The sequence below is a fragment of the Macaca nemestrina genome, chromosome 1 (genome assembly GCF_043159975.1).
Source record: "Macaca nemestrina isolate mMacNem1 chromosome 1, mMacNem.hap1, whole genome shotgun sequence".
Taxonomy (NCBI): domain Eukaryota; kingdom Metazoa; phylum Chordata; class Mammalia; order Primates; family Cercopithecidae; genus Macaca; species Macaca nemestrina.
This window is the reverse complement of record NC_092125.1, coordinates 74,843,825-74,864,233: the sequence shown is the minus strand read 5'-3', so window position 1 is coordinate 74,864,233 and position 20,409 is coordinate 74,843,825. Positions and strand designations below refer to the sequence as shown.

Sequence of the window (20,409 nt, the reverse complement as noted above, 5' to 3'; positions counted from 1 at the left end):
ATGCCTCTGCCTGGTCCCACTGTCAGCCTTGGAGTTTTCCTTAGTAGTGCATTTCCCCCCTGTCTGTGGCACTGAATTTGATTTATCGCTGGTACTAAGATCAAAAAAGAAATCATTCCTTTTGATGTTTGCTATTAGGCGCATGCAGTGCAGCCGGGTGGGGGCGGTGGGAGGAGAGCAGTCTTAGTACACGAGTCACTGTCCTGGCCACACCATGGACACTGATGGCAGAATATATTTATTCTCTGTTCACTTTGGATGCAAAATTCTATGAGTAGAAAGGTTAACCATAGAGTATTTTAAATGAATGATTATATTTAAGTACAGATTCTTTTGTTAAGGACTCAAAGTAGTGACTCACATGTACACCTGATTACAACAGCATTTTTTAAAACTGTATTTGCATCAGTTTTACCGAAAGACATAAAAAGCTCAGGAATATAAATAACCCAATGGCAGTCAGACTTTTCAAAAAAAGCAATTGGTTGCCTTTTTTTGTTTAATGGCAAACTTGGGATATTGGAGCCTTATTTGCAAATGACAGGAAAGATTTTGTGGGGTTTGCTTCTCTTGTCTTCTGGACCCTGGGCAGGCTTTGTTTCCAGCTCTGTACAGTAGCTTTTGTCCAGCTTCTTCGTTAGTTTTAGTGGGATTTCTCCAAGCAGCATGAGCCCCAGCCCATCAGCAGGCTGCTAGTCAGCAGCAGGTGTGAACAACATAAAACAGGATTAACACTGAACCGAAGTGTGTACTAAAAACAGAACCCCTGCCTTGTTTTTAAAAAAGACGGCAGGACTGGAAGATAGAAGCCACTCTGGACTTGTACCCGCCTTGTTTACTAAACAGTGTTCAATGGGCTATGTAAATGGCTCTGTTTAGGTGCAGAGAAGGCATGCGAGGGAGCATATACTCATTTTCTCTTTTTTTAAAACTATAAACTCAAAACACATGCAGAAAATTCTTCTAAGACTCTCAGAAGAGAAAAGCAAAATAAAACAAAAATTAGGTAAATCCTGAACCAGGATTTCAGATTAATATTGCAAAGATACTGTCCTTATTTACAAATTAAAAGTTGATTGTCATTTGGTGTGTTATTTTCCAGCTCTAAAAAAATATTTATTGTTTGGTTTATTCTAAGATTTTGTGTGTGTGTTTAATTATGTGACTTAATTTATATTTTCACCCAGGTCGGCAAACCACAAATAAGTACAATCAGTAATTTCATTAGAGAGTATACATACTACCTCCATTTTTTTTTTTTTTAAATCAGCACTACTTACATAGGAAAAAAAAAGCTGGCAAAAAAAATCATAGTTAATAAAGGAGGTCGCATGAATTCAGAAAATGGATCATTGTGTTGAATCATGGCATTTGAGTCAGTTTGTGAATATTTTGTTTGGCAAAGAGAAAGGGACATTTAAAAGTATGTTTCTCTTTTTAAATTAAACTAATTCTAGTATATATTAGGTTAAAGGTTGGATATATGTTTTCTTTATTAGGTTCAGAATAACATGTATTTTGAAACTTCCAGGCTTGGCCATATCCAGGAAGAGGTCTTAAATAAGAAAATAACAATTTAATTAATTAGAGAAATTGTGTGTGTGTGTATATATATATATATAGAGAGAGAGAGAGAGAGAGAGAGACATACATATATATCTGTACACACATGCGCATACACATAACTCTTCTTTGAACACATGCAAATATAAGCTTTTTGCATATATATGTATTGTCATTACAGATTTCTTTTTTCTTTTTTATTATACTTTAAGTTCTGGGATACATGTGCAGAACATGCAGGTTTGTTACATACGTAAACAGGAGCCATGGTGGTTTGCTGCACCCATCAACATGTCATCTACGTTAGGTATTTCTCCTAATGCTATCCCTCCCTTAGCCCCCAACTCCCCTACAGGCCCCAGTGTGTGATGTTCCCCTCCCTGTGTCCATGTGTTCTCATTGTTCAACTCCCACTTGTGAGTTGAGAGCATGTGGTATTTGGTTTCCTGTTCCTGTGTTAGTTTGCTGACAATGATGGTTTCCAGCTTCATCCATGTCCCTGCAAAGGACGTGAACTCATCCTTTTTTTTATGACTGCGTAGCATTCCGTGGTGTATATGTGACACGTTTTCTTTATCCAGTCTATCATTGATGGGCATTTGGGTTGCTTCCAAGTCTTTGCTATTGTGAACAGGGCTGCAATAAACATACGTGTGCATGTGTCTTTATGGCAGAATGATTTATAATCCTTTGAGTATATACCTAGTAATGGGATTGCTAGGTCAAATGGTATTTCTGGTTCTAGATCCTTGAGGAATCACCACACTGTCTTCCACAGTGGTTGAACTAATTTACACTCCCATCAACATTGTAAAAGTGTTCCTATTTCTCCACATCCTCTCCAGCATCTGTTGTTTCCTGACTTTTTAATGTTTGCCATTCTGACTGGCGTGAGGTGGTCTCATTTTGGTTTTGATTTGCATTTCTCCAATGACCAGTGTGATTACATTGATTTCTAACACTCCAAAAATGTGTTCAGATATAGACATTTATATAAGGTGGATCTATTTGAGAATATAATGTAAACTTTACTAAAAGACTATTATTGAAAAGTAAAAAATTAAAATTTTGTTTATAATTCTCTTTCAGTAGCATCTTGGTAATATATATTACTTTCATTGTCTTCTATATTCCAGGCTTAAATTGTAATTATATACTCATTTCTTCATTCTTTATTTACACTTATTCTTATTTTTAAAATGGCTTTTTTTTCTGAGACTTTGCTACTAATTTTATTTTATAAGTAATATTGCCTACCAGTTTAATTATGACTATCTTAACACACGTTGAATATACCAAGAATATTCAAATCATTGTGAATTACATCAATTCTAAAAATTATGTTTCCATTCCACAGTCACTATCTTAAAAAATTAATTTAACACCACTTGCCTTCCAGTGTATTTTTTTCTTAAGAAATATTTATTCTCTTCTGTTTAGTATTTTTAAGTATCCTCCATTATGTACAGTAATTAGGTTGTGGGTACATAGCTTAATGATAGTTAATAAAATCAGAAAATATCAGTTTAAAATGAATTTTGAAGTGTATTCCATATAACCAACACTCTGGTGTCAAATTAATTGCTTATAGTCTCACAGTGCATCAAAAAAGATTACACGTGTTCTTTTGCAGTTTTTGAAATCATTAAAGTTATCAATTTAGTGGATTAAACTGTATTTTCTTGATCATTCAAAAGTATTTGGCTATATGGAGACACTGACTTAGCACTAAGATCCTGAAATAAGTTATAAAAACATGTGAATGCCTGTAAAACATTTAAAAATGGGATTTTTCGTACCCAAGTCTCCGATGTAAACAGGGGTCAGTCTTCATAAAATAAAATCTGGACTTTAAGTAGCAGTACTTTTACATAAAACTTCAGCAAACTGAAACTTTCACCCTAACTTTCTGGTTTTGGCTTTTTAGAACTGATGTGAAATTCACATCATGAATGTAATTAGGAATTGTGCATTTAGATCCTGAATGTGGCGAGAATGTGATTGGGGTCTTGGAGCAGTCAAGTCTGATCTGGCCTGTGCTCCTTCAGCTAAAAGGTGGGCCTGATTATTTTACTTTGTGAAGACTTGATCACCAAAATTGCCATTAAGTCTTAAAATGCTCAATATTACTTGTATATGATTTTTTAGACTGATTAAAGAAAAGGAAAAAAAAAATGCTTTAAAACATCATGTAAGACAATATATTTCCCAGGTAGCAGAGAAGGTAAGAAGGATTTGTTTGAACTCTAGAATGTTTATGTTGTTTGACTTTGAGGGAAAGGTTTGAATTAGTAAAATCATTCCAGTCAAAGTAAATGACTATTGAAAAGTAGTTTTTATAAGAAAACCTTGCCCTTAATCTTGAGATAATCTCACAGCTATTGTCTTTGTCCAGCATTCCTACAACACTGCCTGGTAGTTCCCAAAAGCCTGGGATTTCAATTTACCTGAGGACTCAAAGATTGAACTCAAAGCAGTTCTCTGTTTGCAGCATCTCTTCAGTGAATGCATTTTATTTAGGAGTTGTATTTATTTATTTATTTTTGAAGATACAGATTGGTTTGCTTCAGGTCATTAAAATTATTGTCTTTCACATTTTTAGATGTTTATAATTAGATGATCAGGGAAGTTAGGTAATAAGATTTATATTGGCATCAGTTAAGTTTATAGAAGGATTAAAATCATGGTATCATGGCACCACTGCCAATCGGAATATGCCAGAAATATCTCGAGAGAGTTTTTGTCAAGCGTTTATGCTCAATTAAAATTTATACTACATGTTACTGAGCGCTTGTCTCAGGGTAGCTTGGCATCATGTTGTTGTAAGTTTCCAATTGCAAGTGCTATGCAATGTATTTTTTTTGTGTGTGTGTGTTGTAGTATTATAGGATTACAAACTTTGGAAGGGAAATGCCACAGTTTTAGAAATGACACCAGAAATATGAGACAAAGAACTATTGCAACATGGGCACAGCCAGCATTTTCTGCAACATCGAAAGGCTGTAAACATATGGTTTTTATCTTTTCCACTCCATATATGAAAAGGACCTTTATGTAAGCACTGCAGACATGAGCTGAGTCACCTCACCTATGTTTTTGCTTCGTTTGCGCGTTAATTTTCGCAAAATATTTGTGAACATGCTTTATCCACCCCCCCCCCGCCCACCATAATGTTTCTGAGTTTTCCCATATCACTCCCTTTGAATTCTCTTCACTTTTTAAACCTGAGGTGGAATGTTTAAAATGGATGCATTCTTCATGTATAGTGCCAGAATGCTTCGGAAACCTTCACCATAGTCTTAAAAAAGACAAACTCACTAACAAAGCAACAACATGAAACATCAGGGGTTGCTGGGGGTGGGGGACTAGGAGGAAGAGGGCAGCTGGTAATTTATGATTTCTCTAGTATTGCATGTAAAGGATTTGCCAGTGTCCCACTTCCACCCCACCCCCAAACTACACACCGCTCAGTGTTAGGATGATGATAATGTACCTGGAAGGAAAAGGCAGTCCATGCCCAGGCAGGCAGCATCAGACAGGGCGCCTTGCCATCTGCCCCACCTGCTGCATTCATGAGTCCATCTGGTGACTGCAATAGCTCATTGTAGGCCTCTTCTGAGGAACATTCGGGCTGAAAAGCAGGCAGTGTGAATTATTTAGGTAGCTAGTATAAATAAATAGAAGGAAAGAAGAAGAGTAACAGGGGAAGGATCTGAAAGAACCTGCTGCTCCCTTGGTCCTGGTGCTTTGGAATGCTTTAATGCATGAAAGCATTCGATTTGCATATAGATTTAGATGTATAGATCATTGTGCAGATTACAAACCAATGGGTTTTATCTAGATTTAGATAGTGCTCAGCCTGTTTTGCACTTCAAATATGGGCAATTCTAGGTAGGGAATCTTTGGGATTTTCAACGTAAGTGTAACTGATGAAAAGTAGTATTTTTGGATATTGATTTAGCAAAATAAAACAACAGTGTGTCCTTTTGGAAACAGATGTTTTAAAATGAGGATAACACATTTGATTTTTTAGTGAATAATTTACACAGATTGTGTCCTTTTTTTCCTTACTAGATATAGAAAATTATAAAATAATTTATATGTCAATTATGCTCATTTATGTGGCCATTCAGAATATTTTAGTTAGCTACCATGTACAAAGCATTGTTTTGGATTTTGCATATACATTAATATATACTAACTATTAAATGAAAGTCTTCAAACATGTAAATCTCTATATAACTGTATGTTTTGTGCCTCAATAAACCACATGGACAGGTACCTACTTGATTAGCCCAAAAAAGAAATACTTAAAGCAATTGTAAACTACAGTCAAACAAGTCATTTATATGGAAATAGACACTGTTGCAATTAGGAAAGTTTAAACATACTGTTTTTTAAAGACTTACTGATATCATTTTGTATCTAACAAGATAAGTTTACAAACTTGTAGTGTCATTGTGGTCTAGGACGAGCTAATTTGTATGAACATGATTATAAATTGTAAATCAAAGTTTAGAACTGTGAATGGAATTGGTAGCTTCCAGACTTGAAACAAATTTTCCTATTTTTCTTCCTCAGAATCATTCAGAACATGGTATCATTTGGGGCTGTAGGTAGGGGGTTTTATTTAAATTATGATTTAAAAAAAATCTACTCCTCCCATTTTTACGTTATAGATTAACACAGACACATACATATGGATAATATTATATATTATATCTAGTAATTATATCTTATTTTATCTTATTTGTTAACTGAGTACCTATGATAAAGTCATGAAAAGAGAATTTGTTTTTTAATATTTCCTCTGGCTCTATATGTACAGAAAGGCATGTGATGTTTTGCACTTTAGAATTTACTAGATCTTTTTTTTTTCTGCTTCTTCTTCTTTCATTTTGGAGAGAGACAGAGGTTTGCTCTTGTTGCCCAGGCTGGAGTGCAATGGCACAATCTCGGCTCACTGCAATCTCTGCCTCCTGGGTTCAGGCGATTCTCCTGCCTCAGTCTCCTAGCTAACTGGGATTATAGGTGCCCGCCACCATGCTCAGCTAATATTTTTGTATTTTTAGTAGAGATGGGGTTTCACCATATTGGCCAGGTTGGTCTTGAACTCCTGACCTCAGGTGATCCACGCGCCTCGGCCTTCCAAAGTGTTGGGATTACAAGCGTGAGCCACCGCACACGGCCAAATTTACTAGATGTTTAGGGTTAGTTAACAGCATCCCACTTGACTCAATTCAGTTCCAAAGTAAATTTAAAAGATCTGCTTTTTTTGAGTCAGTGAAGTGCTAGCCTTCATTTAAATAAGCAATGTCTATATGGGGAACAGAATGTACATGAAAATGAATCACACTGCTAACTCAAAAGGTAACCAGTAATCCTTTTTATATTTTTTCAATACTTTTTACTGTAAGAAAATTTATTTATACCCAGTTTTTTCCCAAAAAGTCTTTGAGGTGATTGATTCCTTTTTATCTGCATTTAAAACCATTTTCCAGCAGCAAATAAAATGAAATATTTTCCTTACATTAAGCAACTCTGTAAAATTTAAGGTCCATCAATAAAATTCAGGTGAGTTAGGCAAGACTGAAGTTTATCTCCTTCTCACCCATTCTTTTTTGGCCCTATACTTCGCCATTTAACATCCCATCTCTCTCTCTTCCCACCCCCACATTCACCAACAATCCCACTCCTGCACACACACACACACACACACACACACACACACACACACATCTATCCAGCTTTGAAAACGTGCCATTAAAAAAAGCCATTGTCTATTTTTTCCTTGCAGTTAAAACAAAAAGCAAAAATAAATAAATAAAATAAATTACATTTATACAGAATTAGTAACAAAGACTTTCACTTATTCTTAAATTATCTTTTCCTGAAAAGCAGGCTATTTCTCACAGAGTCACTGGAACACTGTTTGCTACTCTAGACAGGCAAAGAAGGACAAAGTTGACAGAGACAAAACTTAATTAAAGGTAACCTTTATCAAGCTTTTCCAACATATGGCCCAGGACGACTTTGAGTGCGACCCAACACAAATGCGTAAACTTTCTTAAAACATTATGAGATTTTTCTTGTGATTTTTTTTTAAAGCTCATCCGTTATCATAGTATTAGTGTATTTCATATGTGGCCCAAGACAGTTCTTCCTATGTGACCCAGGAAAGCCAAAATCTTGAACATCCCTGCACGTTAGTTGTTGGTTAACTGCAAGAACAGCAGTTGGCTCAGTATTTATTTGACAACTTCAGGGAACATCTATAGATATCTTGAGGCTCCTTAGATAAACAAAGTAATTAAACGTTTAAAAAATCTTTTCACTGCATCTGTACAAGAATAGGTAAACTGTTTTCTCATTGCTTTGATTGGTTTGTATTCACCACAACTCACAGTGCTCATTTATTATTATTTTTTTAAATTTAAGGCATACTGGCAATAATCCTCCTGAGCACTCTTTTCTCTCCTTTTTTATTCTGATGTTAGGGTATTAGAACTTCTCTGATCTAATATGGACAAGACTAGAATAATTCACATGTACATGATTTCACCAACTCATGTGCTTGGGTCAACTTTGCCTGGAATATCTTTTTTTTTTTTTTTTTTTTTGAGGCAGAGTCTTGCTCTGTTTCCCAGGCTGGAATGCAGTGGTGTGATCTCGGCTCACTGCAACCTCCACTTCCTGGGTTCAAGCGATTCTGCTGCTTCAGTCTCCTGAGTAGTGGGGATTACAGGCATGCGCCACCATGCACGGCTAGTTTTTTTTTATTTTAATTTTAATTTTTTTTTTTTATTTTTAGTAAAGACAGGGTTTTGCCATGTTGGCCAGGCTGGTCTCGAGCTCCTGACCTCAAGTGATCCACCCATCTCGGCCTCCCAAAGTGTTGGGATTACAGGCGTGAGCCACCACACTCGGCTTGCCTGGAATATCTAATAACTTCCTTTACCCTACGATCACATGAAAATATATTTGTTTCATCGGGGGAAGTCTAGAGTGTGTTTATTTTCATGAAATGGGAACTGAAACTTAGTAAATAAACATGTATCAGCACAGCCTACTGGCTACGAACATCTCTTTTTAGCCTTTTACAGATTTCTTTCTTAACCCTCTCTCATAAGACTGGAGAATCTATAATCTGGGTGTTAGTTTTATTTTTATTTGATCAGCATTTTCATCCAAGGTGTTTTTAAAGGCATGAATGTCACCTTTTAAAGAAAACTATGGCCTAACTATATGTAAGAAATTTTAAAAGGGAGATATTATAATTTGTCAAGGAGACACCCAGAAAAATATTAATTAGCGATAACTACTTGCTTTTAAGAATTCAGACTTTATAATTATCTAGTAAATTGGTGAGTCTAGTGATTTCATTAGAACCAAAACATAAATAAAATAAATGTGAATAAAAGCCTTTTTGTAATATTTATTTCAAAAGTAAATCTCCTTTTAGTGGTTCTTCCTGAAATTTGCCATTGACAGTTTAGTCAAATCAGCCATATTTATGGTAGTCTGGCTACTTTAAATACTGCTCTCTAATAGCAGTTATGGTGTTATTAATTATATGGGATAAGTAGCAAATAGTAGCATCCATGCTGCTTCTTAATAGCCTCTCATAAAGAACTTCATTATCCCATTCATAGGGAAGAAGGGGGATGCAATAATAAATCATGGGCATTTTTATGGATTCATAAGTCAGGAGGTAAGGTGACCATTTGGGGTTTCCCAAAAGCAAGGCTAATAAATAGGGTGGTATTTACGTAAGCACTGAAGACAGCATGGCCTGGTGATCTTTTGTTTTGGGATGTCACAGCTGGTCCAGGCATAATGCCAGATTCCTTTGTTTTCTTAAAACATATAGATTAAAACCTAGTTGTATTTGCAGGAGAGAACCCATGGCAAGAGAGGATACAGGTCTGCTGATGAGTGCAAACAGAAGGAGCAGCATCTGTGCATAAAGGAATGAAGCAGTTAAGAGAAATCTATCAGGTCCTTTCTGCTACCGTTTCCCTGACAGGATCTCACAGAATGTCAGACTGTTAATCTCAGGGTCATAGAGTAAGGATGATATTGGGTGCAGGTTTTAAAAATAATGCACTTTATTTTGGGAAGCAAGATAGTATGGTGCAGACTATGAGTTGGAAAGCCAGAGAAATTTATGCTACTGCTTAAAGGATGTTAAGTCTAGCGATCTCATAAAATAGCATGCAAAAAATGCTTGGCAAGAACAGGTACTCAATAAATATTTCATGCCCCCCCAAACTCCACAAACTTGCTCTTGATAATGGGGTTGTTAATAGCACTAGAAGGAAAGTAAAAAACTGAGATTTTACTTCTCAAAGCCAAATTAGCTTCTTACCTCAACCGACAAATTCTGAAGTCGAAATGAGTCATAATAAGGATTAGTCAGGGAAGCTTGAATTGAACCTATTTCTCTTGCATGTGTGACTCCTTATCAGCCTCACACTACTTATAATTGCTGGATTCACTTTCTGAAATTAGCAAAGGGGAAAGCAAAGTAAAGACAGAAACCTAGCCACTCACTGGTTTCTTCTCTGCCTAGAGTGTTAGGGTAAGAATAGGACTATGAAAACGTAATATTTTCTGATATTAAAGGAAATGTCAAAATAAAACTAAAAGTCACCTACTAAGGTACTAAGGGAGAAAGTATAGACTCTAGCAGATTACACTGAGATTAAAGATATTTGAAGAGGTTCTCATCTTCAGTTTCTCCTATCTTTTGAGATGTATGGGAATACCATCTTTCATACTAATCCAGTAAACAGTACTATCTGGCTCTGATGTTAGGAGGCCTTTACAAGCCTTGTTACCAGCAGTATGAGAGTCCAGCTTATATGTTTAAGAGTGAGCAAATGAGTGTGTAAGTGTGAGTGTTTGTGTATGTGTGTGCCTGAGAGGTGGTCCTTAATCTATTTCAGGTGAGTTTCTTGAAGGACGGGTTAAATAAACTGAATGAGCTGATTTTATCGTCATGTGGTGATTTTTATTTATCTGATAAAATGCTTAGAAAGTAATTAATTTGTCATGGAAACATCTTGCTACTGTATATTTGCTGAATGTGTGATAATATTGCCATGACACAGGTGGGAAAATGAAGTTTTTAAAAAGCGAAAATAGCCAGAGTCTTCCTATATTTCCATCAGCTCATTTTTACTCAGACTTCTCTCTTTAAAAACAACAACTTTGCAAGACTCCTCACTTAATAGTTAAGCGAGGTATCTAAGCTAGTGAGGTTAAAGAAAAGGTGCGGGGGGCGGGGAGTATAATAGAGGCAGCAGAGATGAGGTAGTAGATGTTGGTGCTTCGTTCTCTCTCCCCGGACCGACGATGACTGATACATCCATTAAATTTCAGCCGAGGCTGATTGACTGAGTGGATTTATATACATTTAAAAATGCAGGTCATATACCTTTTCTGATAGACTGTAAATGAGAAATAGGAATTCCTTTAAACCTCAAAGGAGGAAATCCATAGGCGAGGCTTTCTAGTCAATAAAGCTCTGCAGTGTCACTCTTCTTGCTGTGTTTGTACAGTAAGTTTTAGTTAATAGATAAATATTATGCCAGGCTCTCCCTGACTTTTTCAGCAAGAGGTAATTTGTAAATTACCTCACATGATGGTGAAGGTTTTCCAGCTTTTGTTGCAGTTTGAACTGCATTTTAGACATGAAGGGGGCAGAAATCATCTCTCGCTACCCCCCCCTTTTTTTTTCCAGTGTAACAAGTGAAAATGGCATTAGTTAGGGAACAATGACTTTTATTCACACCCATTCTCTCAGTTCCTTGTCCATTTGTCCATTGGAATGAGCCACTTATCATTCTTCCAGGTTTTTCCTCTTTCAACATCAAGAGTTATGAAAGGAAAATTCCATTTTTTTCTGGCCCTCCATGACAGGTAGACTGAAGATTGTGGTCATTTGGATTAAAAACATATCCATCACCACCAGCCAGCAGGTTATTATGATGTCTCCTTTGAATATATGAATTTCATGCACTGCATGTTGGAAGTCTAAGAATGCCAACTTTTTAGATAAAGAATTATCTCATTGGTGATGTACAGCACACTGTTGCCATATTTTCTCACTTTTACAGCATTCTTGCCCTTATCACACATAATATAAATCTTTTGCTTTCATATTTAATAAAACTACTAGGTAACAACCCCCTGTACTCAGTACAGTCAACCAATCACACACCATCATTTGGCTATCATTATTTGTTTTCTTGTGGCAGATATTTTAGTAGTTCTGTAGTTTAAATGTGACAGCATATTTGATACAGCAATGCAGGTAAATAAGCAGATGACCTTATGTACGTGCTGGCGATGGCCTTGGCACGCAGCCCTCAGCCTCGTGAGATTCCAGGGATAGAAAGATAGATGAATGAATAAAGTTCACAACATCAGTCAGCATTATTACCTGAACTGGCTAATCCATCAGCCAAAATTTGGAGAGTGGGGAGAAATATGTACATGTGGGTCTAGGCTAGGATAGAAGTTGCCGTTTTTCAAGAGATTGTTTTTCCTGAACTCAGTTCCCTGAGTCACAGATGCTTTGGTTCCTTAGACATTGGAGAGAGGCATCTCTTCAATTGGGGCTTCTGAAGTGATGAAACCAAACTCCTTACTTCATTTCCATTTATTTCTCTGACACCCCCTAAGTTTATTTCTTACTATCCACCATCATATTGTTTTTTTAAATCTGTAAGGTTAATGCCTCTATACTGACCATCACTTATTGTTTATTTTGTGATTTTCCCATTAAAAAAAAGAGGCATAGTTATGAGTAGAGTTTTCACAGGGACATATGTGCTCCACGAGGAAACTTTCAATTTTTTTGTTTGTTTGTTTTTGAGACTGAGTGTTGCCCAGTCGCCCAGGCTGGAGTCCAGTTGTGAGATCTAGGCTCACTGCAAGCTCCGCCTCCTGGGTTCACGCCATTCTCCTGTCTCAGCCTCCAGAGTAGCTGGGACTACAGGTTCCCCCACTACGCCTGGCTATTTTTTTTTTTTTTTTTTTTTTTTTGTATTTTTAGTAGAGACGGGGTTTCACTGTGTTAGCCAGGATGGTGTCCATCTCCTGACCTCGTGATCCACCCGCCTCGGCCTCCCTAAGTGCCGGGATTACAGGCGTGAGCCACCGCTCCCGGCCAAAACTTGCAATCTTACACATCTAACTAGTTAGCTAATGTGTAACGTTGGCCAAGTGTTTCATGAGATGGATTGTAGTAATTTTTCCTTTCCCTGTTTTCCCTCAATAATTCCTACTGAGCTTTGGATAAGAACAATCAATATCCCCGCCATATGTAGTTCCCTTCTGGAAACTCGACAGATGACCTGTCCACATCTTAGGGGCAAACGGAGGGGACAGGGGCTTAAACCTCTAGGGTGTGGCCAGCAACTACTGAGGCTGAGAACTCTTAATACTGTGGGTTGTAAAAGTGACTCCACAGAGAAGTTTCCATGGCTCTTGGTTGAGACTATGCCTTTTTTCACAGGAGTCATTTTTATTTCCAGAAGTAGTGACAGATAGGTTTCACACTATCTTGTCTTATTTTCCTTGTGGTTAGTGGCTAATATGGTTGAATGTAGCTAAGCAGTTTTAGAAGTTGCCTCCACATTTTCCCCCGACCTGTGTTAAATTGTTATCCACATGGAATCTGATGGAGGGCTCTAACCTCATTAGTTTCTTGCATAACTTCCACACAACCTTAATTCTTAGCATGGCTATTTTGACCTTCCCTGAAATTCACCACGTTTTCTTTTGGAAAAAGACCTCATTATCACAGCTAGCACCATGCCTTGCGCTTCGAAGATACTCACAAAAGATCTGTGAATTGACTAAATTAAAGCTGTGCTATAAACACCTAGCATAACCTCTTAATCTCAGGTACTGAGAATTAAGGAAATCATTTGCTATAACATTGTGTAAATTGATGAAACATTGTAAAACTCAGATTGCATTACTAAAGTGCTTAAACAAACACAAATCACAACAAATCTCAAAAACTGAATAACTTTTTGTGAGTGTTCAAGGTAAGTTTGGATTTATATTACAAAATCAGATGTAGATTTTAATACTTGATTATTCCAAAAATTAGAAATGATATTTTGGGCTGGGTGCAGTGGCTCATGCCTGTAATCCCAGCACTTTGGGAGGCCAAGGCGGGTGGATCACTTGAGTTCAGGAGTTGGAGATCAGCCTGGCCAACATGGAGAAACCCTATTTCTACTAAAAATACAAAAATTAGCCAGATGTGGTGGTACTTGCCTGTAGTCCCAGCTACTGGGGAGGCTGAGGCACGAGAATCGCTTGAACCCGGGAGGTGTATGTTGCGGTGAGCTAGGATCATGCCACTGCACTCTGGCCTGGGTAACAGAGTGAGACTCTGTCTTAAAAAAAAAAAAAAAAAAAGAGAGAGAGAGAATTTGTTCTACAAATTTGTAGTAGTACTTTAATTTTGCATAATGCTTTAAGCTTTTCAAAAGATTTGATACCTATTTTATCCTGTGAGTCTCAACATTCCTGTATATTAGATAAGATAGGTATTAGTATCCCATTTTATTTAACAGATGACTGAGGCACAGTGAGTTAATTAATTTATATTAATTATACATTTTGATACAGTTAATTAATGACAGCAAATATATGGTCAGGAAGTTCTACCTAATATCTAGCTCCAGATTTCTATGGTGTGAAATAAGTCAGCTTCTCCTTATTAGAAGACTTTATTTCTGTACCAATTAAGGAGTAACTATGATATAAATAATCTTAGTATTTTTTAAGTTGCTCTGTAATTTTGACTTTTCAACACTATTATTCTTTGTTATTGGGCATTTAAGAAGGACTAAGTTACATTTTTTGTTTTTATTTTAATTTGGTCACAGTTTTGTTATTTTGGGGTCAAATAGTCAAGACAGGTACATCATGGCACTTACTGAGTATACAGTTGTTTAAGAAAATTAAAGAACAAAAAAATCTTTAGAAGATTAAAGTGTTAAATATAACTATGTCTGCAGTTGACATATTAAGTTGGCTGTTATAAAATATTGATATTAAATCTCTGTGGTACAGCATTTTGTAGTGCAGAGTGAAGGATTTCAACAGAAAATCCAAGTTTGGTTCTGGTTCTACCACAGCCTTCTTTCCTCATCTGTAAAATGGAGATAACACTCATTTTACAATGTTGTCTTGAGAACCAGTAGGGTTGTAATATTTTCCGCTGCCATAGCAGAGAAAAGAAAAAGAACAAACTTTCTGTATATCTTTTTGGGACATATAAAATTATATCAGTATTTCTTAAGGACATTCTTTTGAGAATTCACCATACTCTGTGAGATGTGGTGGTGGAAGAGAGAACCATCCAAGCATCTATGCCAGCATCTTCAATGATCTAGGTTGGTGTAAATACACTCTAGGATGTTCTCATAAGGAAATTGCCTAGCAATAAATTTCCCAGAACAGATCCTTGTTGATAAATAACACGTGACTGTATACATGCAATGTTTAACGCTTTGTAAGTCCCATGCTAACCACCTTTTCACACTGGTGAAACCTTCATGATCTTGACTTCATGGTATCTAGAATCAGATACTCATAACTCTATTATTTAAATTAATGTCATAAACATATATTTCAGACACAGAAACTCATGAGATCAGGTTCATAGCATAAGTAAACAGAAATGATGTGTTTACTTGATGTGATGCTTTGTAATTCATTCATTTACTTATTCAACAAACATCTCTTAAGTGACACATTTATTAAGAAGCTGACATGAACTCAGCATAACATGAAGTACTGGGGATACAAAGTCAAATATGATTTATAGTCTAGCCCTCAAGGAAAATGTTAATTTAAAAAACTTTTTATTTTGAGATAATTATAGACTCACATGAAGTTGTATGAAATCATACGGAGAATCCTGTTTACCCAGTTTCCTTCAGTTGTAACTATTTGCATCACTGTAGTATAATATTACAACCAGGTAATTGCAGTTTGTGGACTTTTCAGATCGCACCGATTTTGCTCATATTCATTTGTGTGTGTGTGTGTGTGTGTGTGTGTTTAGTTTGTGGACTTTTCAGATAGCACCAGTTTTACTCATATTCATTTGTGTGTGTGTATGTGTGTTTAGTTCTATATAATTTTATCACATGTGATTTTTGTAATCACTACCACAGTTTAAGAAAATGATCAGTCCTATGACAAAGCATTAGTTTTCATATTATATATTAAAAATTATACTTTGTCAAAGAAATTGTAGCTTGACTAATTATTATATATTATTTGTAGAACACTAGGAGTACAAAAACCTCCTCTGTTGATTCCCATAATATTTGTCTCCTTTCTTTTCATTCATAAATGAAGATAATATAATAGCTTCATAGCTGGGCTGTAAACACTGAGTTCAAAGATGTGGTCTGTTTTGTTTACCAAGTTATAGGCTTAAAACATGATAGGAATGAATGAGTGAATATATGGACAATGCTGGAGCCAAAACAGTGTTTAACAGAAACAAAAATTGGGCCAGGTGCAGCGGCTCACGCCTGTAATCCCAACACTTTGGGAGACCGAAGCGGGTGGGTTGCTTGAGTCCAAGAGTTCAAGACCAGCCTGGGCAATATGGCGAAATTCTGTCTGCATTTAAAAAAAAAAAAAAAATTAGCCAGGTGTGGTGGCACGCACCTGTAATCCCTGCTACTCGGGGCTGAGGCGGGAGGATCACTTGAGCCCAGAAGGTCAAGAGGCTTCTGCAAGGTCTGATCATGCCACTGCACTCCAGCCTGGGTGACAGAGTGAGACTATATGTCAAAAGAAAATAAAGAAAAAACAATGAAAAAAAAAAAAAGAAAGAAAGAAAAGAAAAGAAAAAGAAAAAAGAAACACAAATTGACTGATTTCTCTTTTCTCCTTAGTTACCTTCAGTAGCTTCCCATTACCTACAAAGTGACATCTAATCTAGGTAGTGTGATATTTCAAACCTTCTGCAATCTGGCCCCAATGGGCTTCTGAACCCAGTTCTGATTCCGTATCCCCTACAGTATACTTCAGAACCGCCCCCTTCTACACTCTCTGAGACTATTCCCTACTTTCTCACTTTTGGGGTCATCCTCCTTCACCCTAAAATGGCATTTTTCTTCCTTGCTCACTGATAATCCTTCTGATTCAATGCAAACAATTTTTATTTAATCTTGTTAAAATTCACAATGAGATATACTTTCCATTTAACAGCTTTAGCAACCAAGACTTGTAGATACCATGCCAGAGTTTACCTTTAGCAAATGACAATGCTGGTGAACTCAAAACCAGGCCTTCCAATTAAAAATCTTATAATCATAATACTACCTCACCCAGTAGGTTTTTGGGTTTTGTTTTGTTTTATCTTCCATAAAATAGTTTTTCTATGCTTAATGTTTTATTTCACAGATTCTTGAGATTGTATAAACAACACTTTTATTTAGGAAATGTGTGATCCAACATTTAAAGTCCACAACTTTTTTTGTGTGTGAATTCATGGTTTGTTCATTTACTCAACAACCCAGGAACAGGGTTAAATAGAAATGTAAAACAATTAATTCATAGTGGAAGGATGGAAATGTAAGTATGTACAGTCATTTCTCCATGTCTGTGGGTTCTGCATCTGTGGATTTGACCAACTGCAGATAAAAAATTTCAGAAAAAAAGGATGGTTTTATCTATACTGAACATGTATAGACTTTTTTTTTAATTGTCATTATTCCCTAAAGAATACAGTATAATGACTATTTACATAGCATTTATATTATATATGCTATTACAAATAACCCAGAGATGATTTAAAGTATATGGGAAGATGTCCACAGGTTATATGCAAATACTACATCAATTTATATATGGGACTTGAGCATCTGTAGACCTTGGTATCTGAGAGGAGGTCCTGGAATGAATCCCCCATGGATACTGAGGGACAACTGCGCATTAAAAAGGATGTTAAAGTTGGGTGTGGTGACTCATGCCTCTAATCCTAGCACTTTGGGAGGCCAAGGCAAGGGGATTGCTTGAGGCCAAGAGTTCAAGACCAACCTGGCCAACGTCGCAAGATGCCATCTCTAGTTTTTTTTTTAATTACACACACACAAAAAGATGTTAACTGTAATTATAGAAATAGGTGCATAGTATTATGAGCCTAAAGGAAAGAGTGTCAGGAAAGACTTGCTGAGGAAATAATAACCCAATTGTACTTTTACTGATGAATGGAAATCGTGCAGAAAGTGGAACCAAGGGTAAGAAAGTTGAATTCCAGAGAGAAGGTAAAGCAGTGTGAAAAGCTGATTAGCATGGGGACTTACAAAGCGTTAAGCATTGCATGTATACAGCCATGTGTTACTTATCAACGAGGATATGTTCTGGGAAATTTTTTGTTAGGCAATTTCCTTACGTGTACATCCTAAAGTGTATTTACACCAACCTAGATCGTATAGCCCACTACACACCTAGGCTATGTCATATAACCTAGAGGCTACAAATGTGTACAACATGTTTCTGTGCTGAATAATGTAGGCAGTTGTTACATAATAGTAAGTATTTATGTATCTAAACATATCTAAACATAAGGTACAGTAAAAACATAGTATAAAGGATAAAAAATGGTATACTTGTAGAAGACACTGAGCATGACTGGAACTTACAGGGCTGGAAATTGCCCTGGGTGAGTCAGTGAGTAACTGGTGAGTGAATGTGAAGGCCTGGGACATTACTGTATCCTACTGTAGACTTTATAAATACTCTACACTTAGTGAAAGTACATTTATTTTAAAATTTCCTTTGTTCAATAATAAATTAGCCATAGCTTACTGTAACTTTTTAACTTTATATAAACTGCTAAAATGTTAAACAACTTTTTTGTCTCTTTTCATCATAATACTTAGCTTTGAACACAAACATGCTGTACAGCTGTACATTTTTTTCTTTATATTCTTACTCTAAAAGGTTTTTTCTGTTTTTTAGATTTTTTTTTTTACTTGTTAAACTCTTTTGTTAAAATATAGACACACACACTCCCTTGCCTAGGCCTCCACAGGGTCAGGAGTATCCATATTACTGCTTTCCACCTCCACATCAAGTCCCACTGGAAGGTCTTCAGGGCAGTAGCATGCATGAAGCTGTCATCTCCTATGACAACAATGCCTTCTCCTGAAATACCTCCTGAAGGACCTGCCTGAGGCTGTTTTACAAGTAACTTTGTTTTTTTTTTTTTTAGTAAGTAGAAGGAGTACACTCTAAAATAATGATTAAAAAGTATACTAAATACATAAACCAGTAATGTAGTCATCTATTATCATTATCAGTACAACATGTTGTACATAATTGAATGTGCTATACTTTTATATGACTGGCAGTGCAATGTGTTTGTTTACACCAGCATCATCAAAAACATGTGAGTAATACATTGCACTATGACGTCACTAGGTGATAGGAATTTTTCAGCTCCATTATAATTTTACAGGACCAGTGTCGTATTTGTGACCTGTTGTTGACTGACATGTTGTTACACGATGCATGATGGTTTAAGATACAAGGCTGAGGTTGAAGGGAAAGGCCGGGTCAGCTCAGGGAAGGCTGAGTCTGGACACTCGGATTTAGAGACCTGGTATCCTGTAGCATGTGTGGAGCCATTGAAAGGGATGGATGGTGAACTTGGCCAGATTTGTCTTCAGGGATACACGCAGTTTTATTATTCTACAGAAACCCCTTTTCAGGAAAACATGAATTAGCTGTATAATTATGTTGTTTCTCCTTAATACTAAATGCTATAACCTTTGTGTGTGTGAAAGTTAAAGGCAAGAAATGAGCCCTATGATCTATTTCCTTTCCTGCTAAGGAAAGTGTTACTTAGGTGTTACTACATCAGAAGCATTTGGCAAATTGGTGATGAAATAATTTTTCAATTTATTCCAGTTGCTATGCAAGTTTTCTCACCTGGTAGCCTCTTAGAAATTATATATTTCTTTTGAAATGTATCATTTTACCTACTCAGGTTTTATATGTGGTATTTTTCTCCCTAATACGTTCTACTTTGTGTATATATACTTTTAGCTTAACCGTATTTTAAAAAATCAAATGACTATCCTCTTTTTCTTATTTCTACTTCCTAAATTCTACATTTTTCTTTATTCTATATTCTATAGCATCTACTTCCTTATTACAAAAGCCAAACCAAACCAAACAAAGAAAATGTTTAAGCCTACCTTGACTGACTTACACTGCACATTATGACTACCCACACATTGCAGATTTCCTAAAGCCATTTTATTATTGGACATATTTTGAGGGAAGAAAATGGCGAATGAAGGCAGGTTAGCTTTCTTTTCTTCCAAAATATACACATGAATGCATTTATGTTATGTTTACAGTTGCAAGGATTTTATAAGTTTTTAAAAACAGAATATGAAAAACATTTTATCATTCAAGTCAGTGAAATATTTTTCACCGCAGGCCTTAGTTAAGAAAAGAGCTGGCCTAAGAGATGGAAATCTGGAGTTTGAATTGGGTTTTGCCTGTAATTCTGGGAGTCCTTCAATAAGTCCTCTCACTTCCCTAGTCCATTGCGTGTAAATGAGAGGTGGAAGTAGGCACTGATAAAAGAATATTCTAGATCCGGTTATTTATGATCTGGTACAGAGCATAGGAATCAAGGAAAACTTCTGGTAATGCATTGCTATTATGTTTAACCCATGGTTTAAAATTTTGTTTAGATTACCTTTTAGATACAATTTACAACCAGACATATTTTCTGTGCAGTTAGATGAGGTTTGACAAATATGACCCATATAATTC

At 36.2% G+C, this 20,409-nt stretch overlaps 1 protein-coding gene across 33 annotated transcripts in view; it reads left to right on the top strand.

Moving 5' to 3' along the window:
- The window catches only part of LOC105493516 (estrogen related receptor gamma), a 643,478-nt gene that overhangs the window by 431,792 nt on the left and 191,277 nt on the right, over positions 1–20,409 (top strand). The window contains exon 1 of one of the 33 annotated variants that reach the window (XM_024796487.2): positions 3,533–3,618. The exons of the other annotated variants lie outside the window; for them this stretch is intronic. Within the exon in view, the coding sequence (XP_024652255.1) occupies positions 3,548–3,618 (71 nt within the window). The 5' untranslated portion in view covers positions 3,533–3,547. Of the gene's footprint in view, positions 1–3,532; positions 3,619–20,409 lie in introns of those variants that run through there. 33 annotated transcript variants of the gene reach the window in all.